Source organism: Amphiprion ocellaris, chromosome 18, assembly GCF_022539595.1.
Source record: "Amphiprion ocellaris isolate individual 3 ecotype Okinawa chromosome 18, ASM2253959v1, whole genome shotgun sequence".
Classification (NCBI taxonomy): Eukaryota; Metazoa; Chordata; class Actinopteri; family Pomacentridae; genus Amphiprion; species Amphiprion ocellaris.
In genome coordinates this window covers 10,596,911-10,609,220 of record NC_072783.1, presented here as the reverse complement: position 1 = coordinate 10,609,220, position 12,310 = coordinate 10,596,911, and the positions used below count along the sequence as shown (strand labels likewise).

The following is a 12,310-nucleotide window of genomic DNA, read 5'->3' as shown; positions in this document are numbered from 1 at the left end:
CTAATGATAATTGCCCTAAGAAAACCTCAAAGCTCAAGTTAATTCACTAGTGACCTCAGACTTTTGGATCCTTCTGTGTACATTGTTTCTGGTATAATGTAAATATGCCATAAATATCTTTATTAATTTATTATTCATACCTGTATGTCTCTCAAACTAGGCACCGGGCTGTAAACTTGTTCCTGCAGGGCTATGAGAAGTCTTGGATTGAGGCAGAGGAACATTACTTTGAAGATAAACTCATAGAGGACCTTGCAGTAAGTTCATTTCAATACGTAGGTAGAACAAATCCAATTGTTTTGACCCCAGGCAAAATTTTGACCATGACAACAAATTTGTTTTAAAGGTTGAATAGGGGACATTTCTTTCAGTATGTATTATAGAGTCTTCTTAGCTTGTGAATGTGTGCTTGCTTCAGAAACCAGGTGAGCTGGAGCCACCTGAGGAGGAGGAGGGGATGAAGCACATTGATCCACTGCATCAGCTCATTCAGCTGTTCAGCAGAACAGCCCTCACAGAGAAATGGTAGGTTCTTGTAGATGTAAGATGCAGTAGGTTTAGTAAATATTCAGACCCTTTCAGTTTTTTCACACTTTATTGTGTTGTACATTTAATTTTAAACTGACGAAATTCCCCATCAATCTGCGCTGAATAACTTATAGTGACCAAGTGAAATATGTTTTCTAAACTTTTGCAGATTTATGAAACTGCTCTTCCAAGAGTTGGCTGTCCATAAACACTGAGTAATGGGATAAGTAGGTCCTTGGTTAGTAAGGTGACAAAGATGCCAATGCTAACAGAGCTTCAGAGGCTGTTTGCAGAGATGGGAGAAATTGCTGGAAGAGCTGCCATCTCAGCAGCAGTCCGTTGATTAGGCCTTCATGGTAGAGAATTCATTCATTTAACCTTTATTTAGCCAGATAAAAGACCCAATGAGATCGAAACCTCTTTCACAAAGGTGACCTGCCAAGAGAGGCAGCAGCAAATGTCAGAGTAAACAAAAACAGACGGATAACAATAACAACAAACATTAAAATATTAACTACAAGCAATTTGATACATAAAAAACAGGAGTTATTCTACAGTAACAAAAGAACACAGGCACCGGATTTCCGTTGTTGATTTCATAATATAGAGCGGAAGGCTTCCAGTGAAACAAATTCTGACAATTTCAGTTCAGATTGGAGGGCATTCCAAGCAGAGGGGGCAGAGGAACTGAAAGCTTTTTTTCCTGTTTCAGTTCGAACACAGGGAGCAGACAGATACAAAATGTCATGTGATCGTAGGGCATAACAGCTTCCAGTTCTCCGAAGAAAAGTGCATAGATATGTAGGACCCAAGCCAAGAAGAACCTCATAAACCAGAGTCATCCAGGGTGTATGTCGCCTTACATTCAAGGAAGGCATGCCAGCTTTAGCATAGAATTAGCAGTGGTGGGTGAGGCGGCCAGTTTGGTCCTATTTAAATTAAATCTACAACCAAAGAAAGCAAACGAGTGCAAAGGATGCTCTTCTGGTCAGCAAAAAGTCTCAATAATGGTGGTGAGAAAACAAGCAGAAATTGACACATCTGCGAGGGATGTTAGTCAATGCTATGATGCAACATTTTCTTTACCACACCAAAACTAAAACCTGTTGTTGCACATTTTACTGACATGTGTGCATGGATTTCATTTTGCAGCAAACTAGATGAGGATAATCTCTACATGGCCTACGCTGACATCATGGCTAAGGTACCAACTACTGAATAGCAGCACCACAAGCCTTTGAATTAGAAGTGAATTCACTCGCTCATCATAGCATGACAATAATAATGGTCATTCTTCTGTTTGAAACACATCATTCATCTGATGTTTATATATATTCCTTTGTTTTTTGTGACTGCTGCTTTCCTCAGAGTTGCCATGATGAAGAGGATGAAGATGGGGAAGTGAAGAGTTTTGAAGTAGGTGGTCAGTGACACTTTATGTCTTTCAGTCTCCATGGTGATTCCACCTTTAGACTGGTAAGCTGCTGCCTGTTAGACCTGTGTCCTGTTTCAAACAATTAGGAGAAGGAGATGGAGAAGCAGAAGCTGTTGTATCAGCAGGCTCGACTTCATGACCGCGGAGCTGCTGAGATGGTGCTTCAAACCATCAGTGCAAGCAAAGGCAAGTCCCACTTAACATCCTGCCTCCCGCCTCCTACTGTAACACTGCTATATGGACTATATGTAGTATTTGTAGCTACTACTAGAGGATTCAGAGGGCTGTATAGTCCACTTACTGTACTTTGGTTTATTTCCAATTCCCAAAATTACAAAAACCATTTGACACAGTCAGCATCTGTTGAAACTGTGGACCAATTAAACTTGGATTGGAACATTCAAGTGCATTTTTTTATGCATTTTTACAGAATAGCTGCAGTCAGTTGTAATGATTCATTAAATTCATGCTGCAATTACAGGAATATTGCCAAAGTTTTGACTTCTGAACTTTTACCTGATGTTTTTGAAGAGTATAAACATATTGTATTACTGTGTTAATTACCATTATCATTTTATTGTCATGTTTGTTAAAAGGTAATGATTGGAATTGAGTATTAAACAGTTATTTTCTGCGTGTGATCCTCTCCTCCAGGGGAGATGGGCCCCATGGTAGCATCTACTCTGAAGCTAGGCATAGCTATTCTCAATGGAGGAAACTCGACTGTACAGCAGGTATGTTCGGCTACTTCTGTTAGTGTGTATGGATTATAGTCCAAGGACTCCTTTGAAGCTTAACAGTGTGTGCTGTAGCCCTGTAAGAGGGCCTCTGTATTATCTTTTAAGGGTACTGACACTAAATCTTTTAGTTTGTCTTATTAATATGTGAGTGTAAACTATAACTTCGATATTCGATTGTGCTCTGTGGTATTTGTGTCTTTGACAGAAAATGTTGGATTATCTGAAAGACAAGAAGGATGTGGGCTTCTTTCAGAGTCTGGCTGGTCTCATGCAATCATGCAGGTAATGCAACGGGGTCATGGGTGATGATCTTGTCCTGACCCCCTTTCTGAAGTTCAAATAAAGCAGACAGATCAAAGCTCTGTGGTTTAATCTTGATGATTAAAATCCATTATTGCCATTGCCATTATTTTTCAATGTTAAAAGCAATGCAGCAACTTGCTGTTTGAAAACTGTATGTTCTGCAAAATGTGATGAAAAATTTGATGTGATAGTTAAAGAACAATGCAAAACCTCAGACATTTATTAAGTTTCTCAATATATATTAATATACTGATTCTTAGAAATGCAAATGAGCATTCTGTTTAGGATAACCTTGAACAGCTTAAATATACAATAGTGTCTGGGTGTTCTGCAGCATTTTGCCTTTTGCAACGTTTAGATATAATTCTCTGCACAAAGACGAGTTGAATGCTAATGTACAGGTTAAGATTGCAATGGGGAACGCAGGCCAGTGATTCGCGATGTGTTTGTCTTTGCTTTAGTGTTTTGGATCTAAATGCGTTTGAGAGGCAGAACAAAGCTGAGGGACTGGGAATGGTAACGGAGGAAGGATCAGGTAAGCCTGACTATGTTTGCACCATTTGAATTTCTTTTTGAATGGTTATAGAAATAGAAAAGGATGTTCACAGAACAATTCTTTTTCTGAGTTGGAGATTGATGGCCTAATCTTTGATGGCATTATTATAATGCTTCTCATCTCCAGCTGCAGGCAGAATAAATTTTAATCAGCCTAACAGTGGTTCTTTTCAATCTGCCTGTAAAACATATTAGTATATCCTATAGTAGCCAAAAGCATTTATACCAAGTGACCATTTAAAAAGTTGTGGTAGGAGAAATATACTCATTGGTGTCACATTTTGTTTATTCTTGATACATGGAAGCTATTTTTTTCTTTTCCAGCCATCATTCTGTATCTTGCTTTGTTCCATTAATCCTTACATCACCTTGGTTGAGCACTTTGTTGAGTTTAAATCAATTGGTAATGCAATATTACCTGTTGCTTACATGCATTATTAAGTAGGATTTTCTGGTTTACAATTCGTTGTGCTTATATTTTTCCTGTTACATCTTCAGTATGTTAACGTTACAAATTCCATACTGATGCTTATTCAAAATTCTAGTCAGCTACCTTCAAAACATCAAACTATGACAGTGTAGGACAATTTCTTGTTTTGCTAATATACTATTATTTATTGTAGTTCCACATTTTAAAGTACAGCAATAATTTACTTTGTCTACTGGGTAATAATGGGTAATTACTGTTGCATCATATTTAAGTCATCTTGTTATAGTAGGTGCAGAAATGACAGCTTTATACAGATTTCAATCTGATTTTAAGTTTATTTAAGCAATTAGATTTTTAAAAAATAAATAAAATAAATGCCTACAAATATTCTGTTCCAGTGTATGACATTGTTCACTTCTTTTGCAGTTTAATTTCCCTCACTTAAAAATGACAGTTTTTTTCTATAGACTTCTCTGTAAATGTGTACTTATACCAAATCTTTTGTTGGTTTTATTGGTTAGGTCAGTAGAGGCAGACAGGAAAGTAGGGACAAGAATGGGGGGAAGACCTGCATCAAAGGGCCGTGAGCTGGAATCGAACCCAGGCCGCTGACCCAGGGACTGTAGTCACTGTTTATGGGTCACCTGCTCAGCCAGCTGAGATATCTGGGTGCCCCTAAATTCCTTATTATTATTATTATTATTATTGTTATTATTAGTGTCATGTATAGTGTAGTAGACTGCCAGTGGTCATGCACAGAACGTAACTAGACAGCCCCCTGCTATGGTTGTTCAGCAGCATTGCAGCTTCACTGTGTACAAAATTGGCTGCAAATAGTGTCACCTACACAAAATGTTCGTGCCTGTTTCCAAGATATTTTGCCTTCACGTTTAGGGAGCTGTCATGCTGTCGGTCTTTATATACAGTCTATGTTGAGAACACAGACTTTCCAGAATAAGTTTTCAGATCAGTAGTAGACTGTAGTTCTCTATTGTCTCGAGACTATTTGTCCACTCCGTTACACTGTATATATACAGGGAATGACCCCCTGTTCGTCACACACCCTGACAAGCACACTTGTCATTCACCATATATATGGAATATGTAACAGAGTAGAGAGATCATTCAGGGAACCAAGATTACAATGTAACCACACGATCTCAAATAAAATAGTCAAATTCATCTCTTCTAACTATAAAGATGATCTTTTTGAAATGTTAACGATCATCTTTTTCTAACTAAATACAAGAAGTTTTGAACGTGAACATTATCCTTCCATGAATGGTGGCAATTCAGAAAATATTCTTAGGACTAGTTTTTGGTTTTATCAGTTGCTTTGGAGGCTTCTTGAGCTTCACAGGAGAGCTTACTACTGTGTGTGAGGTGCATGATATTGGATCTTTTCCCATTTCTAATATGCCAATATTTTCCAAATCACTTTGACCGATTGCTGATGCAGACATTTTTTTTTTTAAACCTAAGGTCAGAAAATATTAACTCTCTCCTATTGTAGAAATAACTTACCATTTTTATCATATTATCTTGCCATGATGGTCCACTGGCAGATGTCGACATACAACACAATGCTTCTCAAATGAATACATTCACTAGCCACAGGTCTGATAATACAATCAAAAAGTTGATCATCAACCTCTGGCATAAGGTGCTCTGGTGCCATGTACACTGAGCCACTTGATACTCAGACATGGAGTTTATGGTCAAGTCGATGCCCACCACAGAGATCTAATGACAAAACACCACTTTGATTCAGATCAGGTTGGCCATTCCTCCCCGTCACCCCCTTACTTGTCCACTAGAGTGTTAAAGTCCTCTAGGAGAACTTTTGAATCCTAGATTGCCACTCAGAGAACTCAAGAAGGCATAAGCACAGACAAAAGTCAGAGCCTTACCCTCTGCAACCATAGATGCAGAGAGGCGATGCTCTTGTTCTCTCTCCAACATAACAGTGCTAACAGGGGGCTTGTGAGTGTTCCCACACCAACCTGGCACCACTCACGTTGGGCAACTCCGGAAAAGGAGAGAGTCCAGCCCCTCTGCAGGAGGTTTGGTTTGGTTCCAGAATCTTTGTGATGCGTCATGGTGAGCTCAACCATATCTTTCTGACAGCACTCCACTTCCCACACCAGCCCTGGTTCTTCACCCACCAGAGAGCCAACGTTGCTTGTGCTAGTCTATGAAGTGGTGAGAAAGTATGCCCAGGTCCCTGCCCCGACCTGCCACCCAGTTTGCACCCAGTCCAGCCCTTCTGCCTATTCTAGTGGGTGCTGGGCCCGGTAGGTGGTGTCTCCATCCTACTTCTTTTGGGCTTCTCTTACCCACATGAGTCCAGTGGAGTAATACACAGCTACCAGACACTTCCTGGCGACCTAACCACCCCTTCCAGGACAGGGCCCCATTCTCACTTTTCCAGTTGTGGTTTCAAATCTACATATCTGCCAAGTTATAGGGGTTATTAGAATTGCTGTTTGTCTGGTCGCTTACCTAGAATCAATGTGTCTTGGGAAACCCAACCAGTGGCTACTGGTCCCAACAACATAGGATCATAGGGACATACAGACCCTTCCACTGCGATAAGGTAGCAGTTCTGCAGGGGGTACATGCAGCCTCTGTACCCATTGGTGGACTTGGCAGTTAAGGAGGCTGTCAAATTGAAAAAGGGTGTTTTGGGCTTTATTGACCCAGAGGCGTCCTGAAGCAGCAGATGGGTAACAGGGGGGCGAAAGGGCTGTATCTGCAGCAGTCACAGAAGCAGAAACTGACCCTGACCAGTTGTCAAACCTCAAATTCAGAAGGAGCAATGTGGATTCTGTCCTGTCTGTAAAAAAACAAAAACAAACAAAAACAGGAGACCAACTCTTTACCCTTACAAAATTACTGAAGGGGCCATGGGAGTTTGACTAGCCAGTCCACGTGTGGTTTGTGAATGGGAGGCCTGTTACCATGTCCTCCAGGGAACTCTGTCTGGGTACAGGAAGAGTACAGGTCACCAGTGCCGTCATTACAAGCCATTCAGTTCTTGTGCAGCCAAAATGAGAGCTGTGTTCATATCCTTGACAGAGAGTCAACCATGTTTCTGATGGGTGTTGAACTCTACCAGGATAGCCTTTTGTCTCCATTCATGATGTTCATGAATGGGATTTTCAGGCGCAGCCAGAGTGAGGAAGGTGTCTGGTTTGGGAACGTCAGAGTTGCATCTTTCATGCTTTTTGTTGATAATATGGTTCTGCTGCCTTCACCAAATCGCAACCTCCATCCCACATGCTGGGTCAGTTTGCAGTCGAGTTTTAAGTGGCCATTTTCAAAGCTCAAAATGAGGTGTTTTGGTTGTTTTTGATTATTTGTGTTTTTTTTTTTACTGATTAGAATTATTTTGAACTGGTTATTTTTTCCCCATCCCTGTATAAACACAATAAAGAGAATACTTTTCAATTACATTTTAATAATGACTAGTGCACCTATTATAACATTAAGTCATGGTACTTACTACAGCTGATGATGTTTTTCTACCCATAATTTCCCCATTATTATCTTGTTTGCACAAAGTACCTACTAACTAGCTAACTAAATGCCCTATTTGGCTCAACCATGGACAGATATCTGTAAACGAAAAGAAGAGGTCTCACTGTTGTATTTTTTTTTATTATTTCTTTAAGTTATATTCAGCTGCACAGGTTTTCTAACAACACATTTCTTTTCCCATGTTGACCAAACAACAAAACTCGGATTTTTTGAAGCTCTTATCCCTATTTGTAATCTTTTTCTTTGTTTCTTACTTTCTTTCTCTCTTTCTTTCTTCCCCCTGTTTTCCTTTTCTTATTTTGGTTTACTGCACTTTCTTCCCTTTCTCAGTCATCACTCATGAGCGTGGTAATTATGCCTTCTGCCATTTTCTTGTGTGTTGGTTGGTCTCTCTTTCTCTCACCACAGTTGGTTAGCTGTTGTGTCAGTTCTGTCCAGGTCCTGAGCATAGACCCCCAGACCTTATCCTTTCCCGTCTCTGCCCTTGTAGCCACCTTTTTCCCCTTAACTTTCCTTCTGTTTTTAATAGAGGCCAATTGTAACTCACTCTTTGCTTGGTCCTGTAGTCAATCTTTTTCTAATGTTTGAAGTCTTAGTCCACTTAAGAATTTGGGCTCGAAATGTTTCATGTCATTCTCCTCCATGATAAGCAAACTGGAGATGATATTATGATGACCTGTTTTGCGCTATAGTCTACAGAATATAAAAATGTAGACATGTCCAGGCAGAGGTGGTGGAAGTATAGCCATCTTGCCACAACCTGCATTCTGAAATAACCCTTGTATGCCATCCCCTCAGGATTTGTACAGTATCTGGCACATTCTTGATATTACTAATGGTAATAGTAATACTGTATTTACCTTCCCCCACCTTCATCCGCCACTCCCACCCTCTCAGTCTCAGAGTCAGTATAAAGTCAGCTGGTTGTTTTGTCTCAGTAATGGAGATGGTTTTTGTGCTGGTTGTTATCTGTCGTGAAGTGTACAATTCTCTGTGTTCTCAGCCACTATCTCTGTCTTTTTCTGAATCACTCTCTTAGGGCTGCAATGAATACAGCAAACACTTCCAACCAAATACCAAGCAGGAAAAAAAGTAGCAGATTAAGCCTCTATTGAAACTTCACTTTAAACATTTTAGGAATATAACTGATCAAAGTACTGTGTGTCAAGTGAAACAGTTTACAAATGACAAGTGACAAACAGACAGAAACACTTTGCAATTCCCTGCAGCTTAACAATCAAGCATCTTTCAGCTCCTGGTTTTGGTTTTATGGTCTGCAGTTTTGCTATTTTCACTGAAAAAGCTCTGATAAAGCCTCCCTACTATACCTGCTGAGTGTCAGACGGTACTCAGACTGTTGCTGACTCAATGGTTTCTCTTGTCTGCACATAGAATATGCATTAGTTTAAAAATGCATAAAATAATATTGTCAAATATACATAGCCACCTAGGTAAAACTGTAGTCTCATAGAGGAGTCCTGCAATAAATCCTCCTTCATGAAGGTTTTAATGTTCAGCTTTTGTTGAAACCATTTCAGAAATATGTTGATTCAGCTGTCATTTGGTCAACTGTAGTTTTAGAGGTTTCAGTTTGTGCCTCTATTGAATTCTATGACATAATGGAGACAGGTTGCTGTTATAGTACAATTAATCTTACATTAGGAGAGAAGAAAAACAAAAAAGGATTAGGACACCTAAAATTTGTCTAAGTACGGGGATATGTAATTTTTTAGGCCAATGTAATGTTCAAAATTCTAAATTAAACTTGATTTTTCTTAAACAAATAGAGAGCTATGGCCAGCAGTTGCAGCCCTGCTCATTTCTCATCTCTTGCCGGTACATGTGTTCTGTTTGGTCTGCTTCTCCTGTGTTTTTTCCCAGTAAGTGTTGCACTTGAGACTTTATGGCTGTTTTTGGCCCCGTTGCTCTGCAAATGGAGGAGGGTGAACTCTGATCTTTTACTCCTCCCTCCCTTCTTTCTTCCTTCCTTCCTTCTTTCTTCCTTCCTTCCTTCTCTCCTAATCTGTTCACTGGCTGAGCTGTGTTCTGGTGTCACTGTATTTGTCCTTTGTATGTGAAAAAACTTAATATGAATAACCCGTCCTTTTCCTGGATTTTATGTTTTTACTGTTTTTTTTTCACCCCAGTATTGTGTTTTGAACTCACAATTTGGTTGTAGTTGTAGGCATCCATTACACTCTGTATATCTGTAAGTAGTAGATTTTTTAAAGCTTTCGCTATATCAACTTTTCTAATCCTTTAATCCATCTGTGGACATATTTACTTGTTCCAATATTAAGATTAAAATATAATGTGGTCACATCCTTTTTTCAACTGTGAAAACTGTATTCCCCTTCTCTGCCTTTTCACTGTGTTGCTGTGTTTGGAAAAAGCCTGAAAGTGCCTTTACACAGTCACAAAACTGTATTTTCATCTTACACAGATTATAAAAATATCTCTTTTGCTAAGAAATGAAGAGTCAGGATACTCACTGATATTTATAAATTTAGAGTAGTTCTGTTTTTGTGACATCTACTGTTTCAACACAAGTGATTTAACACAAAAATATTTAACAGTCTTAGAGATTAATCTTGAAACGTGCATCTCCATTTCCATCAGTCTGTCCAGGTTAAGCCTTGTTATCACATAAAGTAAGTTCAGCTAATCCTCACGTTATTTATGTTAACTTGTGTTGTTTCTTAGGTCCATTGTGCAACCATAAATGCGCATCTGCCAGTGGTCACAAAAACGTGTGTAGCATGGGCTCTGATGTTGATTGCTCAACATCACATGGAATCCTGACTCTTGAAAGTTACTGCTCACACTTGTTGCATGCACGTGACTATGCTGTTCTCATTCCCCGGCATCATAATAAACATGGACTATATATAAACAATAGACGAACCCTCCGTGACATCTCGCACAGGTTTCCTGGACAGGACGTTTGAAGCGCAGCATAGCATAATAGTGCCAGTCATCAGCATTTTGTGCAGTACCTGACTCTTTCTAAGCCCGCAAGGTCTCCTTTGGCGCTGTGTCAGGGCAGAGAGCTTTCCTGTTTTCAAGACCGTCATAAGGAGGTTGACGATGTGGTGATGGTGTAAGCCACAAGACTTTCAATCAGGAAACAAAGGTTCATGTCTCATGTCAGATCATTACCTTGTCTCTTAATTTCATTTCATTTTGTGACTTAAGTTTTGTTTTTTTCTAAATGTGTTAGGTTTAGTGACATATTACGGTTGGGGGGGGTGGGAAAAAAAACTAACAAAAAAAACAGCATTAAGCACGTTATACAATTGAGACTTCTCATTGCCTGAAAAGGATGTACAGCGGCGACTTGCATGATCCTACTCCACTCCGTTCATACACTAAGAATTTTTTTTAATCGCAACCCATTTAAGGATGATAGTAGATAACTTGTTGTTTACAAGCTGTTGAAAACTGAGATAGCCAGTACCCTCCACCAAGGCTTTAAATCCTGCTGCCACAGGTTCAAAATAGAGAACACAAAGGTTATGGGCATTATGGCAGCAGCTCAGTGTCTTAAAGCTAAAGAGATAGAGGGCACGAATGTAGAGAAGGATGCTAAGGCTACATTGCTTAGTCTGCCGTCATCACAACCTGAGAAAGGATGTCCTCCAAACTATGCATTAATAGTCCATGGCCAGGTTTCCAAGTTGTTGCATAAAGACAACAGCACTGACCATCGCACCAAAGTTCCACTATTGTGCATGCTTGTATAAAAAGATGTAGTTGGATCTATATTTGTTTAGCATTACACAAATGAACCAATCAGTACCATCAGTCACCGCAAATTGTGTCATTTTTGACCACGATAAATGTAAGAAATTTGCACTTTCAGTCTTTTTTCAGACCTACACATTTCTATCCCTCAGTCCAGTTCAGTTTGTAGTCGTATGCTATGAATTGTTCTTTATGCGGATGTTATTGTATTAGGTTATTGTGTAGTGTCTCAAAATAGCAACCAAAACATTCTTTACATCAAACCATAAAAAGAGCTCAAATTCAGTCCTGACTGTAAAATGCTGCAGTTTAAAGATCAGTCCACTTCAGTCCACCACCATCCAACTCATTGCTCATCCAAGATTGTGTAAGCGCACATTTGTGTGTGTGCGCGTGTGTGTGTGCGTGCGTGTTAGATAAGAGTTGTCTATTATGACCATACACTTTTCTCTGAATCAAAGAAAACGGTCACATTTCCTCACACTAGTACCATCTCTTTGAATACTTCTTCACTCTCCATCTTCTTGTCTGTCTTTGTATCCTACATGTTGTCTGCTTTTGGTGTTATCTGACTTTCTTTATGTGTATGTGTGTCTGTTTATATGAATGTGTGTACATCTGTGTTTGCACATGCCCGTGTACTTGTGTGTACACTTGTGCATACTTCTGTATATGTGCATATGTGTGTCTGCATGTGTCGGTGTATGTGTGTGTCTGTGCATGCATGTGCGTGGGTGTGTATGTGTGTTTCTTCTCTCCGGCCAGGTGAGAAGGTCATGCAGGATGATGAGTTCACCTGTGACCTTTTCCGCTTCCTGCAGCTGCTCTGTGAAGGACACAACTCAGGTGTGTGCAAGTTCTCTGTTACTGATTTGATAAAGGAATACGACTGAGCATTTTCATTTTAGATGCATTTACAAAGGCTCTGCAGGGAATTTTGTAGGAGTTTACCTGTCAGATTATTTACCAGTCAGGTTGCACCATATTGTTGTGCTAGTAAAAGTAAAGAAAGGGCTGCAATAGCTTCTTCTACTT

General features: G+C 39.7%; 1 protein-coding gene across 5 annotated transcripts in view; it reads left to right on the top strand.

The window, feature by feature from the left end:
• The window catches only part of ryr2a (ryanodine receptor 2a (cardiac)), a 200,443-nt gene that overhangs the window by 155,132 nt on the left and 33,001 nt on the right, over positions 1-12,310 (top strand). For 4 of the 5 annotated variants that reach the window (XM_023264877.3, XM_035945815.2, XM_055004359.1 and 1 more), the window contains 10 exons: positions 161-257; positions 419-525; positions 1,681-1,732; positions 1,897-1,944; positions 2,050-2,149; positions 2,618-2,697; positions 2,909-2,985; positions 3,468-3,541; positions 7,862-7,879; positions 12,041-12,121. In XM_023264877.3, coding sequence (XP_023120645.2) covers positions 161-257; positions 419-525; positions 1,681-1,732; positions 1,897-1,944; positions 2,050-2,149; positions 2,618-2,697; positions 2,909-2,985; positions 3,468-3,541; positions 7,862-7,879; positions 12,041-12,121 — 734 coding nt within the window. The remainder of the gene's footprint in view (positions 1-160; positions 258-418; positions 526-1,680; positions 1,733-1,896; positions 1,945-2,049; positions 2,150-2,617; positions 2,698-2,908; positions 2,986-3,467; positions 3,542-7,861; positions 7,880-12,040; positions 12,122-12,310) is intronic. The other variant, XM_055004360.1, reaches the window with a different exon arrangement.